The following is a 26,285-nucleotide window of genomic DNA, read 5'->3' as shown; positions in this document are numbered from 1 at the left end:
AAATATATCAGAGGGATAAATACCAGGGAGGGAGAGGAATTATTTAAGCTCGGTACCAATGTGGACACAAGAACAAATGGATATAAACTGGCCATCAGGAAGTTTAGACGTGAAATTAGATGAAGGTTTCTAACCATCAGAAGAGTGAAGTTCTGGAACACTCTTCCAAGGGGAGCAGTGGGGGCAAAAGACGAATCTGGCTTCAAGACTGAGCTTGATAAGTTTATGGAGGGGATGGTATGATGGGATAGCCTAATTTGGGCAATTAATTGGTCTCTGACTATTAGCGGTAAATATGCCCAATGGCCTGTGATGGGATGTTAGATGGGGTGGGATCTGAGTTGCTACAGAGAATTCTTTCCTGGGTGTCTGGCTGGTGAGTCTTGTCCACATGCTCAGGGTTTAGCTGATCACCATATATGGGATCGGGAAGGAATTTTCCTCCAGGGCAGATTGGCAGAGGCCCTGGGGGGGGGGGTCACCTTCCTTTGCAGTGCGGGTCACAGGTCACTTGCTGGAGGATTCTCTCCACCTTGAAGTCTTTAAACCATGATTTGAGGACTTCAATAGCTCAGACATAGGTTAGGGGTTTATTACAGGAGTGGGTGGGTGAGATTCTGTGGCCTGCGTTGTGCAGGAGGTCAGACTAGATGATCATAATGGTCCCTTCTCACCATTGTCTATGAATCTATGACAGAAAGTTGGCTAAATCGTTGGGCTCAACGGGTAGTAATCAATGGCTCCGTGTCTAGCTGGCAGTTGGTATCAAGCGGAGTGCTCGAAGGGTCAGTCGTGGGGCCGGTTTTGTTCAATATCTTCATTAATGATCTGGAGGATGGAGTGGATTGCACCCTCAGCAAGTTTGCAGATGACACTAAACTGGGATGAGTGGTAGATATGCTGGAGGGTAGGGATAGGATACAGAGGGACCTAGACAAACTAGAAGATTGAGCCAAAAGTTCTGCACTTAGGACAGAAGAATCCCATGGAGTGCTACAGACTAGGGACGGACTTGCTAAGCAGTAGTTCTGCAGAAAAGGACCTAGGGGTTACAGTGGACAAGAAGCTGGATATGAGTCAACAGTGTGCCCTTGCTGCCAAGAAGGCTAACAGCATTTTGGGCTGCATAAGTAGGGGCATTGCCAGCAGATCAAAGGACATGATCATTCCTCTCTATTCGGCATTGGTGAGGTATCATCTAGAGTCCTATGTCCAGTTCTGGGCCCCACACTACAAGAAGGATGTGGAAAAATTGGAAAGAGTCCAGCGGAGGGCAACAAAAATGATTAGGGGGCTGGAGCACATGACTTATCAGGAGAGGCTGAGGGAACTGGGATTATTTAGTCTGCGGAAGAAAAGGAGGGGGGATTTGATGGCTGCTTTCAACTACCTGAAAGGGGGTTCCAAAGAGGATGGATCTAGACTGTTCTCAGTGGTAGCAGATGACAGAACAAGGAGTAATGGTCTCAAGTTGCAGAGGGGGAGATTTAAGTTGGATATTAGGAAAAACTTTTTCACTAGGAGGGTGGTGAAGCACTGGAATGGGTTACATAGGGAGGTGGTGGAATCTCCTTCCTTAGAGGTTTTTAAGGTCAGGCTTGACAAATCCCTGACTGGGATGATTTAGTTGGAGATTGGTCCTGCTTTGAGAAGGGGGTTGGACTAGATGACCTCCTGAGGTCCCTTCCAACCCTGATATTCTATGGTTCTATGAATATCCTCTTGCAGGACCCGCTTGAGGAAAGACCAAGAAGTGGGCAATAAGGCTGCCTCCACCTCCTGAAGTATGCGCCGGGATTCGAAGGGTGGAGAGCTCCATGCGCCAACCTAATGCTATGAGAGTGGTAGAAGGCAGGTATCTTAGCCCAAGGATAAGCAGGTCCCTTTTCCTCCAGTAAATTAACAGGTGTTACTCCAGGTTAATTAGGACACCTGGAGCCAATCCAGGGCCTGCCAGAACCTATTAAAAGCCTCCCCTCCAGTCAGATAGGTGGGCGCAACAGGAACTGTCAGAAACAGGCGTACTCCTGAAAAGTCAGACAGTGCAAATGCTGACAAATGCAGGAGATAGACCTCACAGGTATGGAGGTGAAGAGCAGGGGAAACCCTGCCCAACAGGGCATACAGCCCTGCTGGGCCCCAGAGGTTTGGGGAGAAGAGACCCCGTCAGATGGGAGAAACTGAACTGGGTGCCTGGCCTGCTGCCACTACGCCTGGAGAAACTACCAGAGACTAAGAGGCTCTGCTCCCCCTCCCCTGTCAGGGAGGCTGGGAGGAACCCCTGCCAGACAAGGTGGGGGCTGTAAACCCAGGGAGCGTGGGTAAATTCCCAGGGAGAGCAAAATCCCCCGGCCCACAGCTAAGAGGAAGCGCAGAACCCACTAAGGCAGAGAAGGAGCTCTGCCACACCCCCTAACCTCCCTTTTTTAACTGCAGGGGTGTTAATGGGCCACTTAACACACATTCTAAGGGACATTCAAGGTAAACTACTTGTGCTAAACAATCTTTTCCATCTTATATTTAGCTGTAATGCTCCGAGTATCTTTTACAGACCTGAAGAGCTCTTAATAACTTGAAAGCTTGTCTCTGGCTGTGGCTACACTTAGCGCTTCAAAGCGCTGCCGGGGCAGCGCTTTGAAGCGCTAAGTGTAGTCAAAGCGCCAGCGCTGGAAGAGAGCTCTCCCAGCGCTGTCCGTACTCCACCTCCCTGTGGGGAATAACGTACAGCGCTGGGAGCCGCGCTCCCAGCGCTGGGGCTTTGACCACACTGGCGCTTTGCAGCGCCGCAATTTGCAGTGCTGGAGAGGGTGTGTTTTCACACCCTGCTGCAGCGCTGCAAATTTGTAAGTGTAGCCAAGGCCTCTTTCAGTAACAAAAGTTGGTCCAGTAAAATATACAGTGAAACCCCGCTATAACACGATGATTGGGGTCCAAAAAATTCGATCGCACTAAATGCGGGGTCGCGGTATAGCGGGGTTTACCATTTCAAGCTGGTCAGTTTCAAGCCGGTTGATTTCTCTTGGGCAGAAAACTACTTTCATTTGCGAACTGCCCATAAGAGTAACTGAAAGGGTGCAGCTCCAGCAGTGGGGGCTCTCAGCCATGCAGTGAGAGAAGGAAACACTTGGGGAGAGTAGGGGAGACATGCAAGGGGCAGAGGAAGAGCAAGGAGGAGCTGGGGAGGAGAACGGCTCTTCTCACCAAAAGGGTAAGCAGGGGTGGGGGGGGAAGAGGCAGTGGGGAAGGCACATTCCATTTTTTTTTCCTCTTCGGGGGTGCTCCAGCCTATTTTTTTTTCTTTTTGCGCTTCGGCGGTGCTCTGGCCATTTTTTTCTTTTTTGCGCTTCCTCGGCGCTCCAGTCGCTTTTTTTTTTTTTTTTGGCTGGGGCGGCCGGAGCCACCTTACAATCGCGTTATAGCCGAAGTCGCGTTATTGCGGGGCGCATTATAGCAGGGTTTCCCTGTATTACCTCACTAGCTTGTCTCTCTAACAAAAACTTCAATTTAAGACATTCCTGAAATCCAATCCTCTTGTAAATTAAAAAGAGCTATGATCCACATTAAACATTGATGCAATTATGTTTTCAGATTTAATGTGAAGATGAAAGCTTTCCAAGTTCACAGTGATCTTAGACATTATTACACCTTAAAATCCTTCACTACCTTTAATTTTCCTGAACAACAAACTAAGTGAACCACATGTTCAATATGTGGTTTGCTTCAAGTACACCAGTACCAGTTGGCTATTTGTCAGTCAGAAACAGCAGACTGCTTATTCAAAACTGAATATATTCCACAGATACCACAAGGCTGTTTTCACACCTACCTAAATAGGGAATAGTAGGGACCATCTTTAAGCTTCTGATGTACTCCCGTGTCCTCTTATAATTATCTTCCTTAGACATTAAATAGTCTAACTTCTCAAAGGTGGTCTTGTCTTTGCGATTCAGAAGCTAAAGAGAAGAGAAAAATAAACAATAAATACAAACTCAAGAGATAGTGTCACCCAGAAGACAGAAAAGCATACTACAAGGAGATTTGGTTAGATTTAAAACAAACAAACCAAAACTAGCATAATATTTGAAAGTTTTTTGCACATTAAAATAAAAGTACCGTTTCATCTTTAACTCTGAAGCTGTAAACAGATCTTTAGTATTATTTATACATATTTTGTCAATCTATTTATCGTCTTTTATATACATTTTTATGTAAATGATAAAATGTTGACACTAACATCAGCTGTGTTAAATTTTTAAGGGAAATATGTAAGATGTTATAATCCAGACATTAACATTCTTTCCTAATTTACACATTATTATATGCTCTTGATTTTGAAACTTAAAATAACTAATACTAAGAAAGGCTCTCGATATATATGCAAGATACACCATTTCATCAGTGTCTCAAACTCATGTGTATAAATGTTAACAGAGTTGCTAAAAGCTTGGAAGAAAAGTCTTAAAATAATTATTTTTATGGTTAATCTTACTATTTGCTACATAATCTTGGCAAGTTACAGAGTACGGCAAAAACAGGTCAGAATAAGAGTCTGATGTCCTAAACCAGTGGTTCTTAAACTTTTGTACTTGTGAGCCCTTTCACATAGCAAGCCTCTGAGTGTAACCCCCCTTATAAATTAAAAACACATTTTTATATATTTAACACCATTATAAATGCTGGATGCAAAGTGGGGTTTGGGGTGGAGGCTGACAGCTTGCAACCCCTCATGTAATAACCTCGCAACCTCCTAAAGGGTTCCAACCCCCAGTTTGGGAACCCCTATCCTAAACTATGGAGGCATAAATGTGTAATATACTAGATCAAAAAATATTCATTCACTTTTAGCTGATTTTATATACCTGGATAATATTTCTGAAGCCCAATTAAAAAGCCAGTTGGAGCTAGTGTTGGTGCATAAAAATTATGGTATTGCAGACTGCTTAATTTTGAGTTCTTACCCTTGAATTTTAAGATAGGAGAAAGATCTCATGTCACAATGCTATCTGGACAGCTCCCTCCCAATATTCCAATTCTTGTTCCAGAAAGCTTAATAAAGGACCTTACAAATAATATTTTTACAATGCCAGGAGACTGGTCATAGTGATCAAGACTCCAATCCTGCAATGGATAACACATGTGTGGACTGCTTCACTGAAGCAGGAGAGGCACAATCAAGTCAGTGGGGCTCTGTGTGGCTGCAGCACTCAAACCTGTAGTATCTTATCGCAAGCACACAGGTTTCAAAATAAACCTTTTATTAAGAATGGAAACTATGTACTGAAATAAGGTAACAAAACTTCTCACCACCCTCTCGATGTAACCTGCGACTGCCCTGTCCTGGGTTCCTTTGTTCCTACTCCCAAGCAGGAAGTACCCCACAGATACACCAGACTGCATGGGAAGTGTGGCATCTCTACATTTCTGGAGAAGTTACTCTATAGCCCAAACCTGTGCACTTTAAATTGAAGGATCAAGGGCTAAGCAAGTTAAGAATGGTGCATACACAAGTTGAATACGAGAATGAAAAACTACATATACTTGAACATCAGTTGTCAGTGAGATAAAAAAAAACATTGTGGAAAATGGTGAACAAAACAGAAAGGCTGCAACAGCTGGAGTTTTCTAACCTCTTTTCCCTTTTCACATTAAAAGGGATGAGAGTTTTATGAATATTCACTAAAGCCCTGATCCTACATTGCAATTCATGCCTATGGACTGTTGTACAGAGAAACATGGAATTCTTAGGGCTCTGCATGGATGCTTCAGTCTACCTGGAGGGACCAAGACCTAATTCAGTTCTGTGCAAAAGCTCACCACTTTGTAGCTAGCAAATTTTACTGATGTAGAAATATGCCACCATTGTAGAATTTTACCATTTTTGTAGCTGAAATCAATAATAATGAAGGAATTCCTTGCAGAATCTGTTTCTGATTTCACAAAAAACTCAGTGCGAGAACAAAAGATATTTTACATTTAACAAATGTAGGGAAACAGTGATATGAGTAGTGTTAGCAGTATCAACAGTGGCAATCACAGCAAAGAATGTGACAGCAACAGCTTTCTAAAACACCAGAAACTACATCTTATCGTAGGCAAAGGGAAGTTAATTTCTTCTTCCTTAGAGGATCACAATGTCCCTTATGATAAGTTTCTGAAATGATGGTTTAACATTTTGCTTTCTAAATTAAACTGGGCATACATCATATATTTCATTTCTTACACGGCTGCTACTCTGAAACCTATTTATCTAATGACATTCTGTAATTCCACAAAATGTCATATACAGATACTTTTAATGCATATTTTAATGCACTAGTATATTTCACAAGGAAACATAATGTAAAGTCTTAGAAACTTCTTTAAGTCTCAGTCTTGCAATCAGTTATGCATCTGCTTAGTTTCAAGAATGTGAGTGGACCCACTGTTTAAGTTTCCCTGCTTTGCACCTACTTGGGACTGCTCATCACAAAGTTATACTTGTACTTACATTCTTTACTGGATCAGAGCCCTAATTATTAAATCTTCATACCCTAGAGGCAGCATAGGCATTTTTTCTTTTAAGCATTTTAATAAAATTATATTTTAATCTTTTGGGAGTTTTAAGTATATAGTCAATTATTTCACAGTTCTGAATAGTTAATAGCTCACCCAATATGGATCACATTAACTTCAAATGACATGACTCCCTCTTTATTTCAATATTGTGTATCATCTGGTATAGGGAACCCATCAAAATGTGCCTTCATCCAGTCTGAAGTGGGCACATCTTGATAAATATAGTGTTGTGTATTTGGTTGTCATGGGTTTTGTTACTATGGCAACTGAGTTAGACTATTAAGGGATAGCTCAGCCGGTTTCAACCGGCTGAGTGAGCTCTCTGTTTCTGTAAATAAAATGGAGGTTTTGGTTAGCTGTCTGCTCTCTGGCCTCAAGTGATTGCTTCCTACACCGGCTGCCCCTAGGACATAACATATAGGGATTGCATCAAAATGTGTCCAAATCGTAGTGTTTACCCTGGCCAAAGGGCACATTTTAATCATTATGAAGAGCCCATCAACATCTGCCCACAATCTAATTTTACCTCTGGTCTCAAGGAATGCACACTTGAGGGGCATGAGGCAAACATAAATGTCATGCTTGATCCTAGAAAATATTCGCATTAGGGATTTTTAATCACATAAGTAGTACCAGTGAAGCAAACTGGACTTTTTGCATTAGCGAAAACTGATCAAATAAAAAATGAGAAACGGGATCAGGCCCTTGAATATTATCATTTGACCTGAGGAAATGTTCTGTGCTGTTTAAATAATTCACAATCAAGCCACAATTTTAGCAATGGATCTACTGCACACTGGAAAAGCCATGACTACATTACAGATAATGAATGAAGTATTTAAAATAATACTATTTTAAAACTGTGTCATTTTAAATAATAATCTAATATTTTTTTAAGGTCACATGTATTGGGTACCTAAGATGAATGCACATCAAGTGCATCCCAGACACTTCAGAAAAGCCAAAAAATAAAGGGAAAAAATATTAAAAATACTCTGAGCCTAATGCATTCATCAAGTTTTTTTCACTGAACATTTTTTTTTATTAACTTAGAGCTACTAGTCATCTTCCTGACCCAGTCCGGCCATTCTTATGTTCCTGGTCTGTTGATTTGATTGTCATTCCCCTCTTTGACTCTCTCCACTGTGTTTCCAGCTGCCACTACATGAGATTTAAACAACAGCCACCACTTTCAAGATTCTCTATGAATCTGCTCCTTCCTACTTATATTTCCTTGTTGTGCTTCACCTGATACCCTGCCCCTTCCACACTGCCACCAATGTCACCCTTTCCTACCCATCAGTCATCTTCTTGAATAATCTCCTCCATATCTTTTCATGTGGCCTCATATATTCTTCAATTTCCCTCAAAACACGTGTAAGGCCATTACTCTCTCTGCTTTTAGATGGTGTTCTCTACAGTGGATCATGCTGATTTGTACAGTATTTCCCTTTTGTTATTGACCTTTCCTGACCTCTCTGTCTATCCATAGATTATCAGTTCCTTGGGGGCAGGGACCTTCTTGTCTTGCATATCTGGAAAGTGTTCAGCATATCATGGGCACTACAATAAACAAAGGAAATAATAACTTGAGATATTTCTGGTTTGTTACATTTGTCCTAGAGTCTGTGAATGGAACTGTTTACCCAGCTAAATAATGTATATACTCATTCGTAAGCCAAATTTTTTTATTAAAAAAGGGAAGCACCAGAGAAGGGGGTCGGCTTATGAACGGGTATAGAGAGGGAGAGGTGGGACACAGCCCCTCCCCCCAACAGAGGGAGCATGGAGAAGCAGCACAGCCAGCAGACACAGAAGGGAAGAGGCAGGGCCAGAGTCTCTCCACTTCTGGCCATGCTGCTCTCCCCCCAGCCTCCAAAGCAGCTGCAGGTCCGGGGCTGGCAGGCTGCACCTGTGCCACTCAGCCCCACCCCCCAGAGCAGGTTGTGGCTGCGTTGCCCGGAACACACTGTGACAGTGCCGCCCAGCCCGCTGGAACATGCTGCGGCCGCGCCACCTGGTCTGGCCCACCGGAGCAGGCTGCAGCCACACTGCCCAGCCTGCCAGAGCAGCTCCAGCCAGGTCAGAGACATCCTCCCTTGGCCCTCCCCAGATAAGGTGGGAAGGGATGGGATGGAGAGAGTGTGGGGGTCCCAGGCTGGAGGTGGGGTCATGTGGGGGGTGGTCACAGGGGTTATTCCCCTGACCCCCAGCTTCTCCCCCCCAAAAAATTTCCCCACCAGTTGCTGTCCTAGCCCATCAGGGTAAGCAGCTGGCATGCCAGGACACTTTGTTTACTTAGATTTACCTCCGTGCCTGCAGACGCTCGAGGTAAACAATCCATCTTGGCCCACCAGCGGCTTATCCTGATGGCCTGGGATCCAAAGTTTGCTGACCCCTATAGGGTCGCTTATGAATGAGTCATAAAAATTTTCCATTTTCACTTATCCATCTTGGGGGGGGGGGGTCGGCTTATAAATGAACCGGCTTATGATCGAGTATATACAGTAATTTTGTATGAAAGAATTGGTGTACTCAAAATGGCGGCTCAAACCTCTGAGATTTTTCTTTACAAAAAAAATTTAAAATCAGTGTACTTGCCCCATTCTCTCTTATGGGTATATTCAAGTTTTGTGCTTCATACTCTTACATAATCTGAAAGGCAAATATTTGCCACTGAACTTATATGAACCAAAAACCAGGAGAGTGGAAGTACTATATTGCTAAGCTCTCCTACAAACCAGAGAGTCTTGAAATATGTCTGGACTATTCTATACACTATAATAAACAATACAAGGAAAAAAAACAGTAACTGTGGATTTGTCAATATGTACTAGGACAGAGTCATGCCACAGGATACTACAAATGAAAAGAAACAAACAAATCAATGTAAGAAGAAGTAGGATTATTTCAGGATAGAGCAAATGTTTTATACCAAAAGTAGTAAAGTTTCCTTATAATAAGGTTATTTAAAAACAAAAACAAAACCCCCTCCCCAATTCCTAAAATGTAAAAATTATCTGTTTGGGATTGGCTCGCATTTTCTGGGCAGTAACTTTGCTGAATATATAATTAGCTTTTTCTGTATGTATAATGGATTGCATTAAGCATTTCATTTCAGAATTTTCATTATTATATTATTAGCCTGGGGAGCCTAGTCTGTGAAGTGTGTGTCTGTTGTCTAATTAGTCAGTAGAGCAAAGGTGACGCGTGGGGGGATTCACACTATGTAATGTGTGCCCTGAATGAGGAAACACCCCTTCACCTCATTTTAAAAATGCACTTGTGCTGTGGATGATACAGGGGTGTGAAGAAGCCTTGCCTTATTCAATGCACTCTGTATAAAAGGTCATTATTCAGCCAAATTAAAATCAATGTTTGTCAAAATAGTCAAAGGCACATCTCACTGAGGCTAGTGTTAGAAATCTTTTTACAACTGTAGGGTTTGTTTCTATGTTTTCAAATTTCCCATTCACATGAAAGCAGTTGACCTATTTTCCCCCTCAGACTTAATTAACTTTGGATATAGGCCAAGGCTAGAAAATATCAGTCCATGGGCAAACGTTTTGGAAACATGTGATTGATGGAAAAACAGGGGCTAGAACAGAAATATTAACTATAGGTGTCACTACTGGTTTAGTTGTGAAAACATTTATCTTGGCAAACATTCAATAAATTTATTTAAGATTTTGCATGCTTCCAGCACAGACCTTCTTCTAGCCTGATGTACTATGATATGAGAGTTAAGCTGAAGGATGTGGTAGATTTAGGACCAAACCTGTAGTCAAAGTGAGGTGGAAGAAAGAAATGAATGAGAAAAATGGCAGAGAAATACAAGATGGTTTTTGTCAGGCATATTTGGTTCCTGTTATCTACTCATCAGACTTTTTAATCAGATTTGCCAGGGAGCATTAATAAACATTTGGAAACAATCACTTGGAGTAAGATGCACTCGTGATTCCTTTGGTATCATTACTTATCAGGAACTAGCAGACGAAGATTTATTTCAGACCTTTTTAAGGACTATATCTTCAGTATAAGTGTAGTTACCAATACTTGGAATCTAGAGGTTTATAATTAAACCAGCTGTGAAACTAAATACTGGATGTAAGGTTCTCATTATGACAACAATGGAAAAAAAGGGCAAGTTTGTCCCTCTGGGATAATTTAACACAATTGCTCAAGATGATTTATGGGTGTGGCTGTTAAGTAGATGCCCAGAGACCCTGAGAACAGCTGGTTGGCCAGCCGGCCAATATGAGACAATAAGAAAACATGTTAATAAGGATGAGAATGTTACTCACCTCGTGCAGTAATGGAGTTTCTTCGAGATGTATGTCCCTGTGGGTGCTCCACTTTAGGTGTTGGTGCGCCCCTGCACCCATAGCCGGAGATTTAAGATAGCAGTGCGTGGGGTTGGGTCGTGTGGTCCCTCTCTTGTGCCGCTTCAGGCAGTTAACTGGCGCTGTGTGACCATCCACCACTCTGTTCCTTCTCTACTGCAGAGTAAAGTAATAAAACTCCAAAGCAGACGGGAGGAGGAAGTGTAGTGGAACACCCACAGGGACACACATCTCGAAGAACCTCCGTTATTGCAAGAGGTGAGTAATGTTCTCTTCTTCTTCAAGTGATGTCCCTGTGGGTGCTCCACTTTAGGTGACTTCGGAGCAGTGCCCTCCGGTGGAAAGAGGGAGCTTCGGAGTTGAAGTCATAGAAGATGACAGTACAGTATGTCCGAACAGAGTATTGGAAGATGCATGCTGGGTAAATGCGTGTGGAGAGGCCCAGGTTGCAGCCCTACAGATTTCCATGATGGGAACATTATTAAGAAATGCTATGGAGGCTGACAGGTCTCTGGTAGAATGTGTGCAGATCCCCGTAGGCGGCTGTCATTCATGCAGGAGGTAACAGAGTTTTATGCAGTCTGATATCCATTTGGATAGATGTTGTTTGGAAATGGCGTTAGTTTTTGATCATTCGGTGATTGAAATGAACAGTTTCGGAGACTTGTGAAAAGATTTTGTTCTATTATTGTCCTGCTGACATCCAAGGAGTGTAATCTGGACTGTTTGTTCAGATGTGGTTTAGGAAAAAATGTCAGTAAGTGAATTGGTTGGTTGAAGTGAAAGGATGAGACAACTTTACGTAGCAACTTGGGATATGATCTGAGGTGGGTGAGCCATGAGAGCTGCCAGTTCTCCCACCCTTCTGGCGGATGTAATGGTCACTAGGAATGCAACCTTCATCAAAAGATGCATCAAGGAGCTTGTAGCCATGGGCTCAAAGGGAGGGCCAGTGAGGGCGTGGAGGACTCAGTTGAGGTCCCATGGTGGGGTAGGATTCTGAACTGCCGGGTAGGAATTGGAGAGGCTCTTAAGAAAGCATTTAGTGAGCGAATACGTAAAAGTAGAGAATCCATCTACTTTATGATGGAATGCCGTGATGGCTGATAGATGCACACATATGGAACTCATGGAGAAGCTTGTCTGTTTGAGTTCCAACAAGTCATCTAAAATGAGAGATAAAGGGGCTGAGAGAGGTGCAGTCTGTTTGTGTCGGCACCATGAGTTGAATCATCTCCACTTATGTATGTATGTATGTGAGTCGGGTAGTGGTCCTACAACTGTTTAAGAAGATGTTCCACAGATGTACAAAACATGTCATTTCAGAGTCTGAGAGCCATGCAGTAACCAAGCCTTGAGATGGAATCTTTGGGGATCCGGCTGCATGATGTTACCTGCCTCCTGCAATAGCAGCCAAGGTATAAGCAGCAGTGTGCATGGTGGGCAGACCGCCATGTGGAGAAGGTAAGGGTACTATGTTTGTCATGACCATGTGGGGGCTACTAGGATCACTCTGAATCTCTCTCATTTGATCTTGTGAAGCACGTGGGCTAGGAGGAGGGAAGGCGTCTAGTAGAGGAGCATTCTAGTTGATGAGGAAGGCATCGCCCAGAGAGTGTGTAACAAGTACGGCTCTGGAGCAGGACTGGGGGCATTTGGTGTTTTGTGCAGTTGCAAAAAGATCTATCATTAGAAACCCCCATTTATGGAAAAAGTCTAGGATTACTGATGTGTTCAGCTCCCACTAGTGGTCCTGATAAAACTTTCTGCTTAGGGTATCTGCCATGGTATTCAAGCAGCCAGATAGGTATGAAGCTGTAATATGGACATTGTACTTGATGCACCATTGCCAAAGGCACATAGCTTCCACACAGAGGCAGTGTGGATTTTTGCATGTTTATCTGAAGGCCTAACCTGGTAAACAGAGTTATTGTGCATACGGTGGACTCTATGGCTGCCTCTCTTGTTGGTGCTTTCAACAGACAGTCGTTCAGGTAGGGAAAAATCATGATTCCCTCTCTGTAGATAGGCAGCTACTATGGCTAGTACCTCTGAAAATACCCAAGGCGGATTGGAAAGGCCAAAGGGTAGCACTTTGTATTGGAAATGGTCCTGTCCTATTGCAAATCGCAGGAATTTGCAGTGTGAGGGATTGGATGGATATAGGAAAATATGCGTCCTGGGGGTCAAGGGCTGAGAACCAGTCCCCTCTTTCTAACACTGGGATTATGGTGCTTAGTGTGACCATTTTGAATCGCTGTGTTTTCACAAATTTGTTGAGCCGCTGTAGGTCAAGGATAGGCCTCCAACTTCCTGTTTGTTTGTTTTTGGTGTGAGAAAATAGTGGGAATAGAATCCCTTCCCCCTCTGTACTCGGATGGTACGGGTTTACTGCTTCTAGAGACATGAGGTGGATTACCTCCTCCTGTAGTAGACACTTGTGAGAGGGGTCCCTGAAGAGGGATGGGGAAGGGGTCTGGATAGGGGAGTTGGAGGTAAAGGGGAAGGAGTAACCAGTTTTGATAATTTCTAATACTCATCCGTCTGTTGTAATACTCTGCCAGATTGGGTAAAATGGGGTCAGGCAACCGTCAAAGGTCTTGAAAGTTGTAGATGGTTCCAGTATTGAAAGAGATGAGGTTCTCGACCAAGGCCTCAAATTTGTTGTCTGGAAGTTGATGGTTGAGAAGTAGTATTCGAGGTAGCAGACTGCAGTCTCCTCAAGGTTTTCTACTTCCGACCCTGATGACTGTAGCATCTATTCCATTGTGCAAATGGAGGGGGTTGGACTCGTAAGTCCTCCACGGTCAACTGTACCAGCTTTGGGAATCCAGACAGGTGGAGCCAGGAGGCTTGTCTCATAACAGTTGTAGTTACTATGGATTTCGCAGCTGAATGAAGGGCAGCTTGTAATGTTCTGGTTATGGGTTGACCTTCTTTGATGAGCGATTTATATTGTTCTTGTTTGTCATCTGGAATAAAGGCAGTAAATTCAGAGAGACGTGCCTTGTAGTTGGCAATTCTCAATTGTAAGGTCGCAGCAGAATATATGGCATCGATCACCAATGAATTAGGTGTTGGATGTGAAAAAAGGAATTCAGAGCCCTTTGCAGGCACGTAGGTTTTTTTTTTTTAATCAGATCTCTTACAGGTAGGTGGAATCGTTGCAGGCATCTGCCATAGGAACTTCACAGGATCCATAATCCTGATGAGGTTGGGAAGCTCTGAAGGCTCCGGATAAGGCCCACTGTATCCTGGAAATGAGCGTCCGGCAGGAGGGCTCATGCCTGCACGGAGTCCAGAACCGCCCCGATGAATTCTATTCTCTGAGTCAGCTCTAGGGTTGACTTTGCCATGTTGAGGAGGAGACCCTGCCGAAGAAACGTGTCTGTGACCAAGTGGAGTTGGGACTGCACCTGTTCTCTGGTGCATTCTGGGATTAGCCAGTTGTCGAGGTAAGGGTATGCCTGCACCTGCCGTTGACAAAGGAAAGCTGCCACGACCAACATACATTTGGTGAACACTCGGGGGGCCGTGGAGAGTCCGAAGGGAAGGTCCGTGAACTGATAGTGTTCGCGGTTGACCGCAAAGCGAAGGAAGCATCTGTGCACCGGATAAATCGCTATGTGCAAATACGCGTCCTTCATGTCAAGGGTAGCGTACCAGTCTCCAGGATCCAGGGAAAGTATGATGGTGCCCAAGGAGTCCATGCGGAACTTCAACTTTACCATGAACTTGTTGAGTCCGCACGGGTCCAGAATGGGCTGAAGCCCGCCCTTTGCCTTGGAGATTAGGAAATATCGGGAGTAAAACCCCCTGCTTCTCAGTTCCCTCGGAACCTCCTCGATCGCCTCCATGGCGAGGAGCGCCTGAACCTCCTGAATAAGGAGTTGCTTGAGAAAGGTCCCTGAAGAGAGACGGGGAAGGAGGGTGGGGAGTAAGAAAATTGGAGAGAGTATCCCACTTCCACCATGCAGAGGACCCAGCGGTCCATGGTTCTCTGTGACCAAACACGGTGGAAATGGAATAAATAATTCAAGAAAGGTGGGGTAGAATCCTGAATGAGGTCCGGTACACTGTCCTCGGGCGTCCCTTCAAAAGGCCTGTTTTGAGCCTAACAAAGGCTTGGTTGGGCCCTGGCCTTGTCCTGACGGGGGGTTGGAGGACTTCCTCCTGCCATTACGCCCCCGCTACCTATAGAAATCCTGCCTCAGCCAAGGAGGATACGAGCGCTATTGTGGCTGCTGAGGCTTGAAGGGTTTCCGCTGGGTAGCTGGTGTGTGCATGCCTAGGGACTTCATTGTCGCCCTTGAATCCTTAAGGCTATGAAGCCTTGAGTCAGTCTTATCCGAGAACAACCCCCTCCATCAAAGGGGAGGTCCTGCAGTGTCTGCTGAAGCTCCGGGGGTGGGCTGGAGGCTTGCAGCCAGGAGATACGCCTCATCGCGATCCCTGAGGGCAAAGTGCATGCGCCCAAGTCTGCAGTGTCAAGTGAGGCCTGCCACTGTTTTGCCCTCATCAACCAAAGCCCCAAACTCCTCCCTGAACTAAAGAGGTACCAGGTCCTTAAACTTCAGCATGGAGTCCCAGGAGTTAAAATTGTAATGACTCAGGAGTGCCTGCTGATTAGCAATCCTGAGCTTAAGTCCCCCCATAGAGTAAACTTTGCATCCAAACAAATCAACGTGCTCGGCGTCCTTTGATTTGGGTGCTGGGGCCTGCTGGCCATGCCACTCCTTTTTGTTCACAGACGGAACCACGAGTGAACAGGGTTGTGGGTGTGTGAACAAATAATCATTCCCCTTTGAGGGGACAAAGTACTTCCACTCCACCCCCTTTGAGGTCAGGGTGATAGACGCGGGAGTTTGCCAGGGCGCTGTGCACCGAGGTGCTTGGTGCTGGTTCTTGGCGCGCCGCAGGAGGCTGAGGGCTAAGAGCCACCTCCATGAGGAACTGCTTTAAACAAAAGTCCCGCTCTTTTTTAGTCTGGGGACTAAACCCTTTACAGATCCTGCACTTCTCTGCTCGATGAGCCTCCCCCAGGCACTTCAGGCAAGAGTCATGGGGGTCACCCATTGGTGTGGGCTTAGAGCAGGAACCACAGGGCTTGAATCCTGGAGGTTTGGGCATGAGTCCGAGAGAAAAAATCGGGGAGGAGGGGGAAAGCCCCCAACCCCACTAACACTAAGTAAAACCAACTATAACTAACAACTAACAACTATTAACTATTAGGTATACGCTAGGGAGAGTGGAGAACAAGTGAAGCAGGACTCCACAGTTCCAGTGACCATCACTGGTGGTAAGAAGGAACTGAGGAGGTGCTGGGTCAGCTGGGGTATATATCTAGCACCATGAAGGCACCATTCCAGGGGGCTCCACAGCCAACCCACCAGGTGTTGCTAGGGTAAAATTTTCCGATGGCTGTGCACGCAGTACACGCACACCTAATTAGTATTGATATGAGCAAGCACTCAAAGAAGAATGCCTGTTCTCACATTCAGGTGACATTGTAAATAAGAAGCAGGCAGCATTATCTCCCATAACTGTAAACAAACTTGTTTCTCTTAGTGATTGGCTGAACAACAAGTCGAACCAAGTGGACTTGTAGGTTCTGATGTTTTACAGCGTTTTGTTTTTCAGGACAGTTATGTAAAATCTAGATTTGTAAGTTGTGCTTTCACAATGAAGAGATTGCACTACAGTACTTGTATGAGGTGAATTGAAAAATACTATTTCTTTTATCATTTTTACAGTGCATATATTTGTAATAAAAATATAAAGTAAGCACTGTACACTTTGTATTCTGTGTTGTAATTTAAATCAATATATTTGAAAATGTAGAAAAAATCCAAAATATTTAATAAATTTCAATTGGTATTCTATTAACAATGCGATTAAAACTGTGATGAATCACAATTTTTTTAATCATGATTAATATTTTGAATTAATCACGAGTTAACTGCGATTAATTGACAGCCCTAGTTTTGATTCATATGTTAAAGGGTTATATTTCTTTGATCAAAAGAAAAAAGGGTTATGTCTAAATATTCTGTCCAAATATCCCCGGGTTAAAAAATAAGTGCATTATGGGTGGGGCTGCTAGTACTGCCTATTATTAAGGCTGCCAAACACTTTCCATTATAAGATCTTTTTTTCAGTTTCTTATAAACTTGCCAAATTTTAAGTCTTTAAGGTTACATTTTTCAAACTGGATGTGTCTGCCTTGGGCTGAATTAATAGACAGGAAAATTTCAACAAAAGCAGTTCAGCCATTTCTGAGGATGAATTAGGGAAAAATACATTATTGTGCCCATGTTAAAAAATGCTGGTGAACTTTTGTTTGAAATGCTCTAGCACCCTCATACTTTGGAGCTAGGACTCAAGTGATCTGGGCACACATACACCTCCAGTGAATGTGTATGTGCACAATCACCTGACGGAAAAATTGCAGTTCGCACATGCTCAATAGAGATTTGCTAGAGCTAAATAGCTAACATCTCTGAAGATTCCACCCTCACTGAACATGCTTTAGCCTCTTACAGCTCCTAGAGCAGACCAGACTCTGCATAAGACATCCCCACAGAGCAAGTAAGCAAGCTCCATCCCCTCACAGCTCCTAGTGCCACCCAGACTACAAAGGCGCTGTCCTCACAGAGTGACTGAACATGTTCAGTTCCAGGGCTACAGTGCTCAACAGGACTAGGCGTGTAATGGCTGCTCCTAGCTGTTCCAGGCCAGAGCGGGGCAGGGCTCCTGAAGTGAGAAGGCAGCCTGTCTCTCCTGTGCTCTCAGTTATGGCCTGCTGCTGGCATCCAGGCAACATGGAGGAGGAAGCCATCTGATTTGAATGCATAAGAGACAAACGCCAGACCAAGGGATAAGGAAAGGAGTAGATTGGGATAGGGAGTCTGGTGGGACAGGGGCTGGTTGGGCCAGAAGCCTCAGAGCCAGGGTTGAGGGGAGGCTGGTACTGTCTGGGCAAGAAGACTGAGAGATGGGGTGAGGAGGAGGAGAGGTTGGGTCTAGATGGGTAGGGAGGGGAGGGCAGAGCCTGGGACAAGGATCAAGGCAAAGGGTGGGGAGGGGAGAAGACTGAGATTGGATGAAAACCCCAGGGAGGGAAACTGGGACTGGAAGTCAGGAGGAGGAAAGAGACAGGATCAGACGAGGAGGGGGAGATTACAACTAGCTGAGCAGAGACTAGGATGAGAAACTTTCAGAGTGGAGACTAGGATTGGGTAGGCAAGGAGAATGGAACTGGACAAGGAGACAGGACAGGGGAAGAGATAGGAGAGGTTGAAGCGGGGGTGATGGAGTAAAGCGCTCCATCTTGGGAGAAATGTTTAGACCCCCTGACAATAGAAGGAATGCAAAAATTCTTGCACTTGTACTGTCTCAACCTGCTGTTTTCCCCTGTATTATATGACAACCTCTCTCTGCTTATTTAAATAATTTGTAATTTTTAAATTGATCTTTAATTTAAAAAATTATATTTAACACGTTAGATACATTTCTTTACCATATGCAGTAGTAAATTACATGAAAAATAAAGTGTTCAAAGTACAAAATAGGCAATGATTTATTTTAATTGAGGTAATGATTCACTGGACTCCAGATGTTAAAGAAGCATATTTTATTATGTTTGGAAGCATAACTCTTTCCAATGTGTATGTCATAAGAATGGAATGTATCTGATTATCAAAATTCAACTCATGAACCACAGTCCTGTAAAGTTATTTTGATACCTGTTATCACACTGGTTTGGCTTTTCTTTCCATGCCCTTTAGTGACCAATTCATTAGTTAAGGATGCGTTTTTCAACCCTCAGTTCTTTAGCCTTTACCAGCACAAAACAAAGAAATTCAGGCCTGGTCTACAGTACGGGGTTACGTTGAATTTAGCCGTGTTAGGTCCATTTAAAAATGAATGCATGCACGCAATCAACCCAGTTCCGTCGACCTAAAGGGCTCTTAAAATCGACTTCTGTACTCCTCCCCGGCGAGGGGAGTAGCGCTAAAATCGACTTTGCTGGGTCAAATTTGGGGTAGTGAGGATGCAAATTGACAGTATTGGCCTCCAGGAGCTATCCCTGAGTGCTCCATTGTGACCACTCTGGGCAGCACTTTGAATTCCGATGCACTAGCCAGGTACACAGGAAAAGCTCCAGGAACTTTTGAATTTAATTTCTTGTTTGGTCAGTGTGGCAAACTCAACAGCACTGGTGACTATGCAGTCCCCCCAGAATCGTAGAATGTTTCTATGCTCCCCCTACCATCTCTGTCCCAGAGGTTATCGCAGATTCGAAGGCCAAAAAAACGCACTCGCAATTACATGTTTTCCGAGCTCATGCAGTCCTCCAGCACTGATAGGGCACAGCTTAATGCATGGAAGCATTCAGTGGCAGAGGCCAGGAAAGGACATGATGAAGCGTTTGTTGGGAGAGCGTCTGTTGGAGCTGAAGGAAAGCCAACAACAGCACAGAGCCCCGCTGCATCCACTGTATAACCGCCTACCCTCATCCCCATGATCCATAGCCTCCTCACCCAGATGCCCAAGAACACGGAGGGGGGGGGAGAGTGGGGCCCTCCAGGCACCCAACCACTCCACTGCAGAGGATGGCCAAAGCAACAGAAGGCTCTCATTCAAACAATTTGATTTTTGGTGTGGCTACAATAAGCCATGTGGCCTTGTCCTTCCCTCCTCCCCCACCCCACCTGGGCTATCTTGTCTGTTATCTCTTTTTTTTTTTAATTAATAAAGAAAGAATGCATGGTTTCAAAATAATAGTTACTTTATTTCGAAGGAGGGAGGGTGGTTGGCTTACAGGGAATTAAAATCAACACAGGGGGTGGGTTTGCATAAAGGAGAAACACACACAATTGTCACACCGAAGCCTGGCCAGTCATGAAACTGGTTTTCAAAGCCTCTCTGATGCGCAGCGCGCCTTGATGTGCTCTTCTAATTGCCCTGGTGTCTGGTGCAAAACGATTGTCTGCCGTTGCTTTCACGGAGGGAGAGGCAACTGATGAAATGTACCCCAAACCACCCGCGACAATGCTTTTTGTCCTATCAGGCACTGGGAGCTTCACCCAGAATTCCAATGGGGGCAGAGACTGCGGGAACTGTGGGATAGCTACCCACAGTGCACTGCTCCGTAAGTCGATGCTAGGCATGGTAGTGAGGACACACTCCGCCGACTTAATGCGCTTAGTGTGGACATACGCAATCGATTGTATAAAATAGATTTCTAAAAATAGACTTCTATAAAATCAACCTAATTCTGTAGTGTAGACATACCCTCAGTACATATTTAGGACTGCTAAAAGGAAAGCACAAGCTGACATATTCATGTCTGAGTCACACTTACAGTGGCCAAATGTCCAGTTTTCTACCAGAAAGTCCAGTTGAAGAGGGGACCTGACATTGTCCAGTCAGTACTACTAACCAGTCCAGTTACTGCAGGCTTGGGAGGTGGGGAGGCATCGGGTCATCACCCACACCAGCCCCTACTCAGCCAGGATTGCCTCCTATCTGTGTCGAGCAGTTGCAGCTCCCGGCTCTGTAGAAATACCCACTGCGGCTTTACATTGCAGTAGTTGAAGCCCTAAGAAAGGGGTAGTAGCAGCGGGGAGGGAGACGATTGGATTTATGTGAATCGTTTGTGTTTCTGCATGTATGCAGAGAGCAGAAATAGGGAATTTGTGGACATTTCTAGCTAAACATGTAAAAATAGGGCGTGGCAATTACTAAGCATGCTAAGTAGTTTTCTTTCAGTCAAAGAAAACCACCATTCTTGGCAGGCAGAGCTGCATCTTACTCATCCACAGCGTGAGAACGGAGTCAATCAGAGCTTGGTGAGGACAGGAAAACTTATGATTACAGGAGTTATTAAGAACTCTAGATGACTCACTGGAAGAACAGTAATGCAAACACCAGAAGAAGTGATTGCTGTTGGGCTGGGTCTCAAAACCTGTAACACTGGCTACAGACGAGTGTTATTGCAGCTTTTACCCAGTACAGGAGTGTTCAGAATAACATATCATAGAATCATAGAATATCAGGGTTGGAAGGGACCTCAGGAGGTCATCTAGTCCAACCCCCTGCTCAAAGCAGGACCAATCCCCAACTAAATCATCCCAGCCAGGGCTGTGTCAAGCCTGACCTTAAAAACCTCCAAGGAAGGAGATTCCACCACTTCCCTAGGTAACCCATTCCAGTGCTTCACCACCCTCCTAGTGAAACATATGCTCAATCAGGGTGTATTTTAATAATATATTTTGTTTTCAAATACAGATACACCTCTACCTCGATATAACGTGACCCGATATAACACGAATTTGGATATAACGCGGTAAAGCAGTGCTCTGAGTGGGGGTGGGGCTGCGCGCTCCGGCGGATCAAAGCAAAGTTCAATATAACGCAGTTTCACCTATAATGCGATAAGATTATTTTGGCTCCCGAGGACAGCGTTATATCAGGGTAGAGGTGTAATTACACGAAAGAACAAAAAACTTGCCCATCCAATATAGACTCCTCTCTTAGAGGTGTAGACAATATTGGAGAAAGATATAAATCTCCCACATTGCACCGGTTTTTGCAATTCCATATTATAGGGGGAAAATTCTTCCTAACCTGAGCTGACTAAATTCAGATGCTACTTTTGGTTCCAATTTTGCAAGATGCAGAATCAGGACCTCTGACTAATGTCTAGTTCTCATTAGTATTTGTCTCAACAACAGCCAGCACCAGTGAGTTGCATTGAATACTTCCTAACAGGTCCATCACCCAGAAACTTCAAGCATCTGCAGTGGTGACTGCTGACTGCCACTGACTTATTGCATCCAGAACAACACTTGAAGCCAGGAGACTTGGCAAACCTTAGTACCAAACCAAAGCTCAATAGAAACAAAGAATAATAAGCTGAACGGAATCTTATAACAAGTACTTTAACTAGAACTAGAAAAAACTTTTTTACTAAATATTTACATCAAAAACATTGAGAAGAGTTTTCTAAGGTACAAAGGGAAAGTGTGAGAAACCTGCATGCTTGCTACAACTACTGACCACAGGCAGCAGGAGGAACTGAGGGGGGTCGGAGAAGTGCTGCCCTTTATGCTCTCAGCTAGCTGCACGAACATGCAGAGGGCACATACACCACCCCAATGTGTACCACTCTGGGGAAAAGTTCTCTGGCTCAGTACACTGGGGCACAGACAACTAAAGTGGAATGGACATATACAAGCACTCAAAGAACTGTTATTCTAACATTTTATTCAACTACCATCTTCCACCTTGCATAATTTTACTTTGCAATGATACCACATGAAGAATTTTATATTAAAGAAAAAGACAGCCATAAATATAAAGAAAATGTGTTCTTCTTTACAATAAAGAATTAGAATACTCCAAGATCTATTTTCATCTTTCAGGCTGCTAGCTAAAGACAATGGGGAACAATTGTTGCTAAAACAGGGTATGGTCAGCATACATCACTTGCAGCTGGGAAGGAAATAAACAATAAAATTAGCATTTTTATGTTTTTAAAAGGAATTTATTTTTATTCCTTACTACAATATTCAATGAACATAATTTCACTAGTGAGCCTCAAGCATTACTATTATAAATGAGAGAAAAGAAAAAATACTGTAGCAGAAGTTTGTCCTGTAAAATGTTCATCTTGCTTAAAGAATAGGTTGTGAGTAAGCCAAATCTAGTTAGCTAAACTTGCTGCACTGCCTCTGTAACTAGATTGATAGTCATATTATGCTTAACTTTTTGTTAGCAATTTTATTTATTCTAAATAAACTTTGCTTTATACAAGGCACCTGGATTGGATTTAGCGGTTGTTACAGAGTTAACAAACACGGATCAGTGCTCAAGAGAAAAGGAAACTGTATTCTATCCTCCAGAAGAGACCAAAGAAAGAGGTAACAGTCAGAGCACTGAGCCAAAGGCAAGGAAACTTTAAGACCTCTCTCAAAAAGGTGCTGCAAGAATACTGGCTATGATTATGTCATGGAGGTTGCGGAAGTCACGGAATCTGTGACTTTCAGAGACCCCCATGACATTGGGGGCCCTGCAGCTGACCAGCTGCCACTCCTGGCGATGACCCGAGCTGCCCAGCCGCCCCCAGCAGGGGTTCCCCCTGCAGTGACTCAGCCGCCACAAGCAGTGAGCGCTCCCTCTGCAGCTCCCAGTCACCAATGGCAGTGGCAGAGGGACCCCGGAGCTGCTCAGTGGCCTCAGGTTCGTCCCACACACACACAACTCCTCAGCCACCACCACAGCCCTCCTCCCCCCATGCAGCTGCTCAGTTGCTGCAAGCAGCCAGCCCTCCCCCCACAGTTCCCAGTCACTTGTTGGAGGCAGCAGAGGGACCCCGGAGCTGCTCAGTGGCCTCAGGTTCGTCCCCCACACACACAACTCCTCAGCCACCACCACAGCCCTCCTCCCCCCATGCAGCTGCTCAGTTGCTGCAAGCAGCCAGCCCTCCCCCCACAGTTCCCAGTCACTTGTTGGAGGCAGCAGAGGGACCCCGGAGTTGCTCAGTGGCTGCAATTGGGGGGGCCCCCCTGCAGCTCCCCAGCCTCCGCCACTGGTAGGGCGCCCCACCCGCAGCTCCCTCACCCCCACAGCTCCCAGCCCCGCACAGTAGTGAGGGGATCCCCCCAGCACCAACCCTGCAGGGCAGTAGGGGGGCCCCTGTCAGCCACTAGGGTCCCTGCAGCTCCCAGCTGCTGTGGGGGGAGGGGGCAGAGGAGACAGCATGCTGGACTCACCTCATTTTGTCAGGGATGTTTTTAGTAGAAGTCAGGGACAGGTCACAGCTTCTGTGGTTTTTTGACCTGTCCCTGACTTCTACTAAAAATATCCATGACAAAATTGTAGCCTTAGCTTTGATCACTGTGGGAATGGGGAGAACCTCGAGTCCTATGGGGAGTTACGTCCTGCTTACAATTTCCCCTGGAAAAAAACAGAAAAGGAAGAGAATAAACTTGGTAATAGTGGATATTATAAATTCCTTAACAAATATGTATTTAAGCAGAGGCATGTACATGTGCAGTACAGCCAGTGTGAGCCCGTGCAGTTACAAAAATTTCCAACTGTGCTTCTCACGATGCAGTTTTCAAATGAACATTTAAAAGTGAAAGCTATATTTTTCTGAAGTATGCAAAAGTATTAGTTGTCAATAAAGAGTATGTCCATGCCCAGCTAATAGTTTCAACTTCAGCTCTTTTTGCTGTAGCCCTGCTTTAAAAACTATGCTTAGAATTTGATTTTAAACAGTTGGAAGTTTCTTTTCCACTCCCATAACCCAAACAAGACTGACAGGATTTTGCTGAAACTGGGGGGTGGGGGAGGGGGATGGGAAGGAATCACCTTTTGGCAGGGACCAACCCTGGAAAATTTAACTAAAAGTTATGTTTTGGAAAGTTACAAGTGTGGAAACAGATTTATAATGGAAACTGTTTTACAACTTTACCTATAGAGAGTGCTGCCAAGTCTTGCTATAAGTAAATCCTTCACTCTATCGAACAGTGACTACTGTCCCAAGAGGGCTGTGCAGAGCTGCAAAGATTTGAGAGCCCTAGCTGGCTTTCAAAACTGTCACACTGTGCGGCAGACTATCACAGCTCACCACGTCCTACCTGAATTATTAGGGATGCTACACCTCTTGTCTTTTCTATTATGTTCACTCAAAACTCTTCTTTTGGGAGTGTCAAGGCATGCATGTCTAAGAAAACTATTAGCAGATCACTATCATGTCATGTTTAATTGCAGAAAATTTGATCATACTTAGAGTTGATCCTGTAAACAGTTATTTGTGCAAGCAAATTTTATGCACAAGAGCAGTCCCACTGAAATCAATGTGCAGAAATGTTGCAGGATCAGGCCCCACATTGTATACTTTTATAAATCTAAACGTATCAAGTGACATGGATGCAGAACAGATTGCTAATACATCTCAGCCATCACAAGTGATGTTTAATGTTGCGTTTTAAGCTCATTTCACTTCCACTCTTCAGGAAATCTTATAGGGCACTGCCCTGTGAATACATTAAAACTGGATCACTGATAGGAAAGCAGATATTAGTGACCTTAAATTACCATGTTAAATCAATTCAAGACATCTTCTCTTACTTAATTCTTTTAAAAATACTCCACAGCACAGCAGTAAAACCCAACACTGACATTTTAATTCCTATGGCAAGGTGTGGATGGAGCTTTCAATATTTTTTCTGGCACTGAAAAACACTTAGTGACTCATGAAATGGATATAAAGGATTAATGAAGCCAAGACAGCTCCCAATTCTCTCACACGCCCACCTTGTTTTTGGTATAAACAGGGCTAGTAGCAAACAGCCACAGGAAAATGCATGTGTTTAGATGTCCAGACAATTTAATCCTCAATTTGACAGTTGAATAAAATGAAACTTAAGTTAAACTTTAAAGAAAAATTAATGGAAGTATTCTTTGTTTTTCACTCCTTTTTACACAGTGTCTTATTTTATTCATATTTTCTGTGCAAGTTTCTGTTTCTTAAACATGAGAGACTAATAGCATTGGCTTCTGGTAGGCTTAGATGGGCAGGAACTTTGCAAGTGGCTCATGCCCATCTCTGCCAGCACATCTCAGATACAAATGGTCTTGATTTTCTCTTTCAGCAAAAACTGTCAGCGATGCTGATTTGTGCCAATTTGTGTAGGGGTTTTGTAACGTGCACTTGAGACCAAATATTTGCTGATGACTGAAAGCAGAATTTGAACCCAAGTGTCCAGTGATGAATGGTTAACATGCTAAGGGCCAGTCTTGTACCTCTGATGTTAATAGGAATTCTGCCATTGACTTCAATGGAATTAGCATAGGATCTATCACTCTGAGCCCAACCCAATGCCCATTACAGTAAAAGGGAGGACTTTATTAATTTCAAAATGAGAACTACATGCAGTTCACAGTTCCAATTTAACTACACAGACAGTATTCCATCTTTGTCCCTACTGAGGTCTAGTTTGTACTCCAATACACAAATAAAAGAATTTGAGATCTGATAGAATACTCTGGACAATACATAACGATTTCTGGGCACGGTGTTATTCCCATACATACTGTGTACAATACACAGCCAGCTCTTCCCATTCTGTTTTCTAGATTAACTCTTATATAAACAATATAATTAGGAGAACTCAGAGTGATTTTCACTGACGTTATTGTGTTTTGAACACTTCCAAACTTTTGCATATGGGAAGGAACAAATCACTAACTACTAATCTAACACAAAATAATTACATACAAAGCAGCAAAACATAACCACTTCTTTTATTCGACAGGAACATAGTCCTTTGGGTAAGTAATCTGTTTTTTTGTTTTTGTTTTTAAGTATAGTTC

The 26,285-nt window shown here is 44.0% G+C and overlaps 1 protein-coding gene across 6 annotated transcripts in view; it reads right to left on the bottom strand.

Annotated features, from left to right (window-relative positions):
• RALGPS1 (Ral GEF with PH domain and SH3 binding motif 1) overlaps positions 1 to 26,285 on the bottom strand; it is a 394,703-nt gene that overhangs the window by 253,279 nt on the left and 115,139 nt on the right. For all 6 annotated transcript variants that reach the window (XM_044992949.1, XM_044992950.1, XM_044992947.1 and 3 more), the window contains one exon: positions 3,827 to 3,953. In XM_044992949.1, coding sequence (XP_044848884.1) covers positions 3,827 to 3,953 — 127 coding nt within the window. The remainder of the gene's footprint in view (positions 1 to 3,826; positions 3,954 to 26,285) is intronic.

Source organism: Mauremys mutica, chromosome 18 (assembly GCF_020497125.1).
Source record: "Mauremys mutica isolate MM-2020 ecotype Southern chromosome 18, ASM2049712v1, whole genome shotgun sequence".
In the NCBI taxonomy this organism is placed as follows: Eukaryota; Metazoa; Chordata; order Testudines; family Geoemydidae; genus Mauremys; species Mauremys mutica.
Note: the sequence above shows the minus strand (reverse complement) of the source record. Positions and strands in the feature narration are given on the sequence as shown.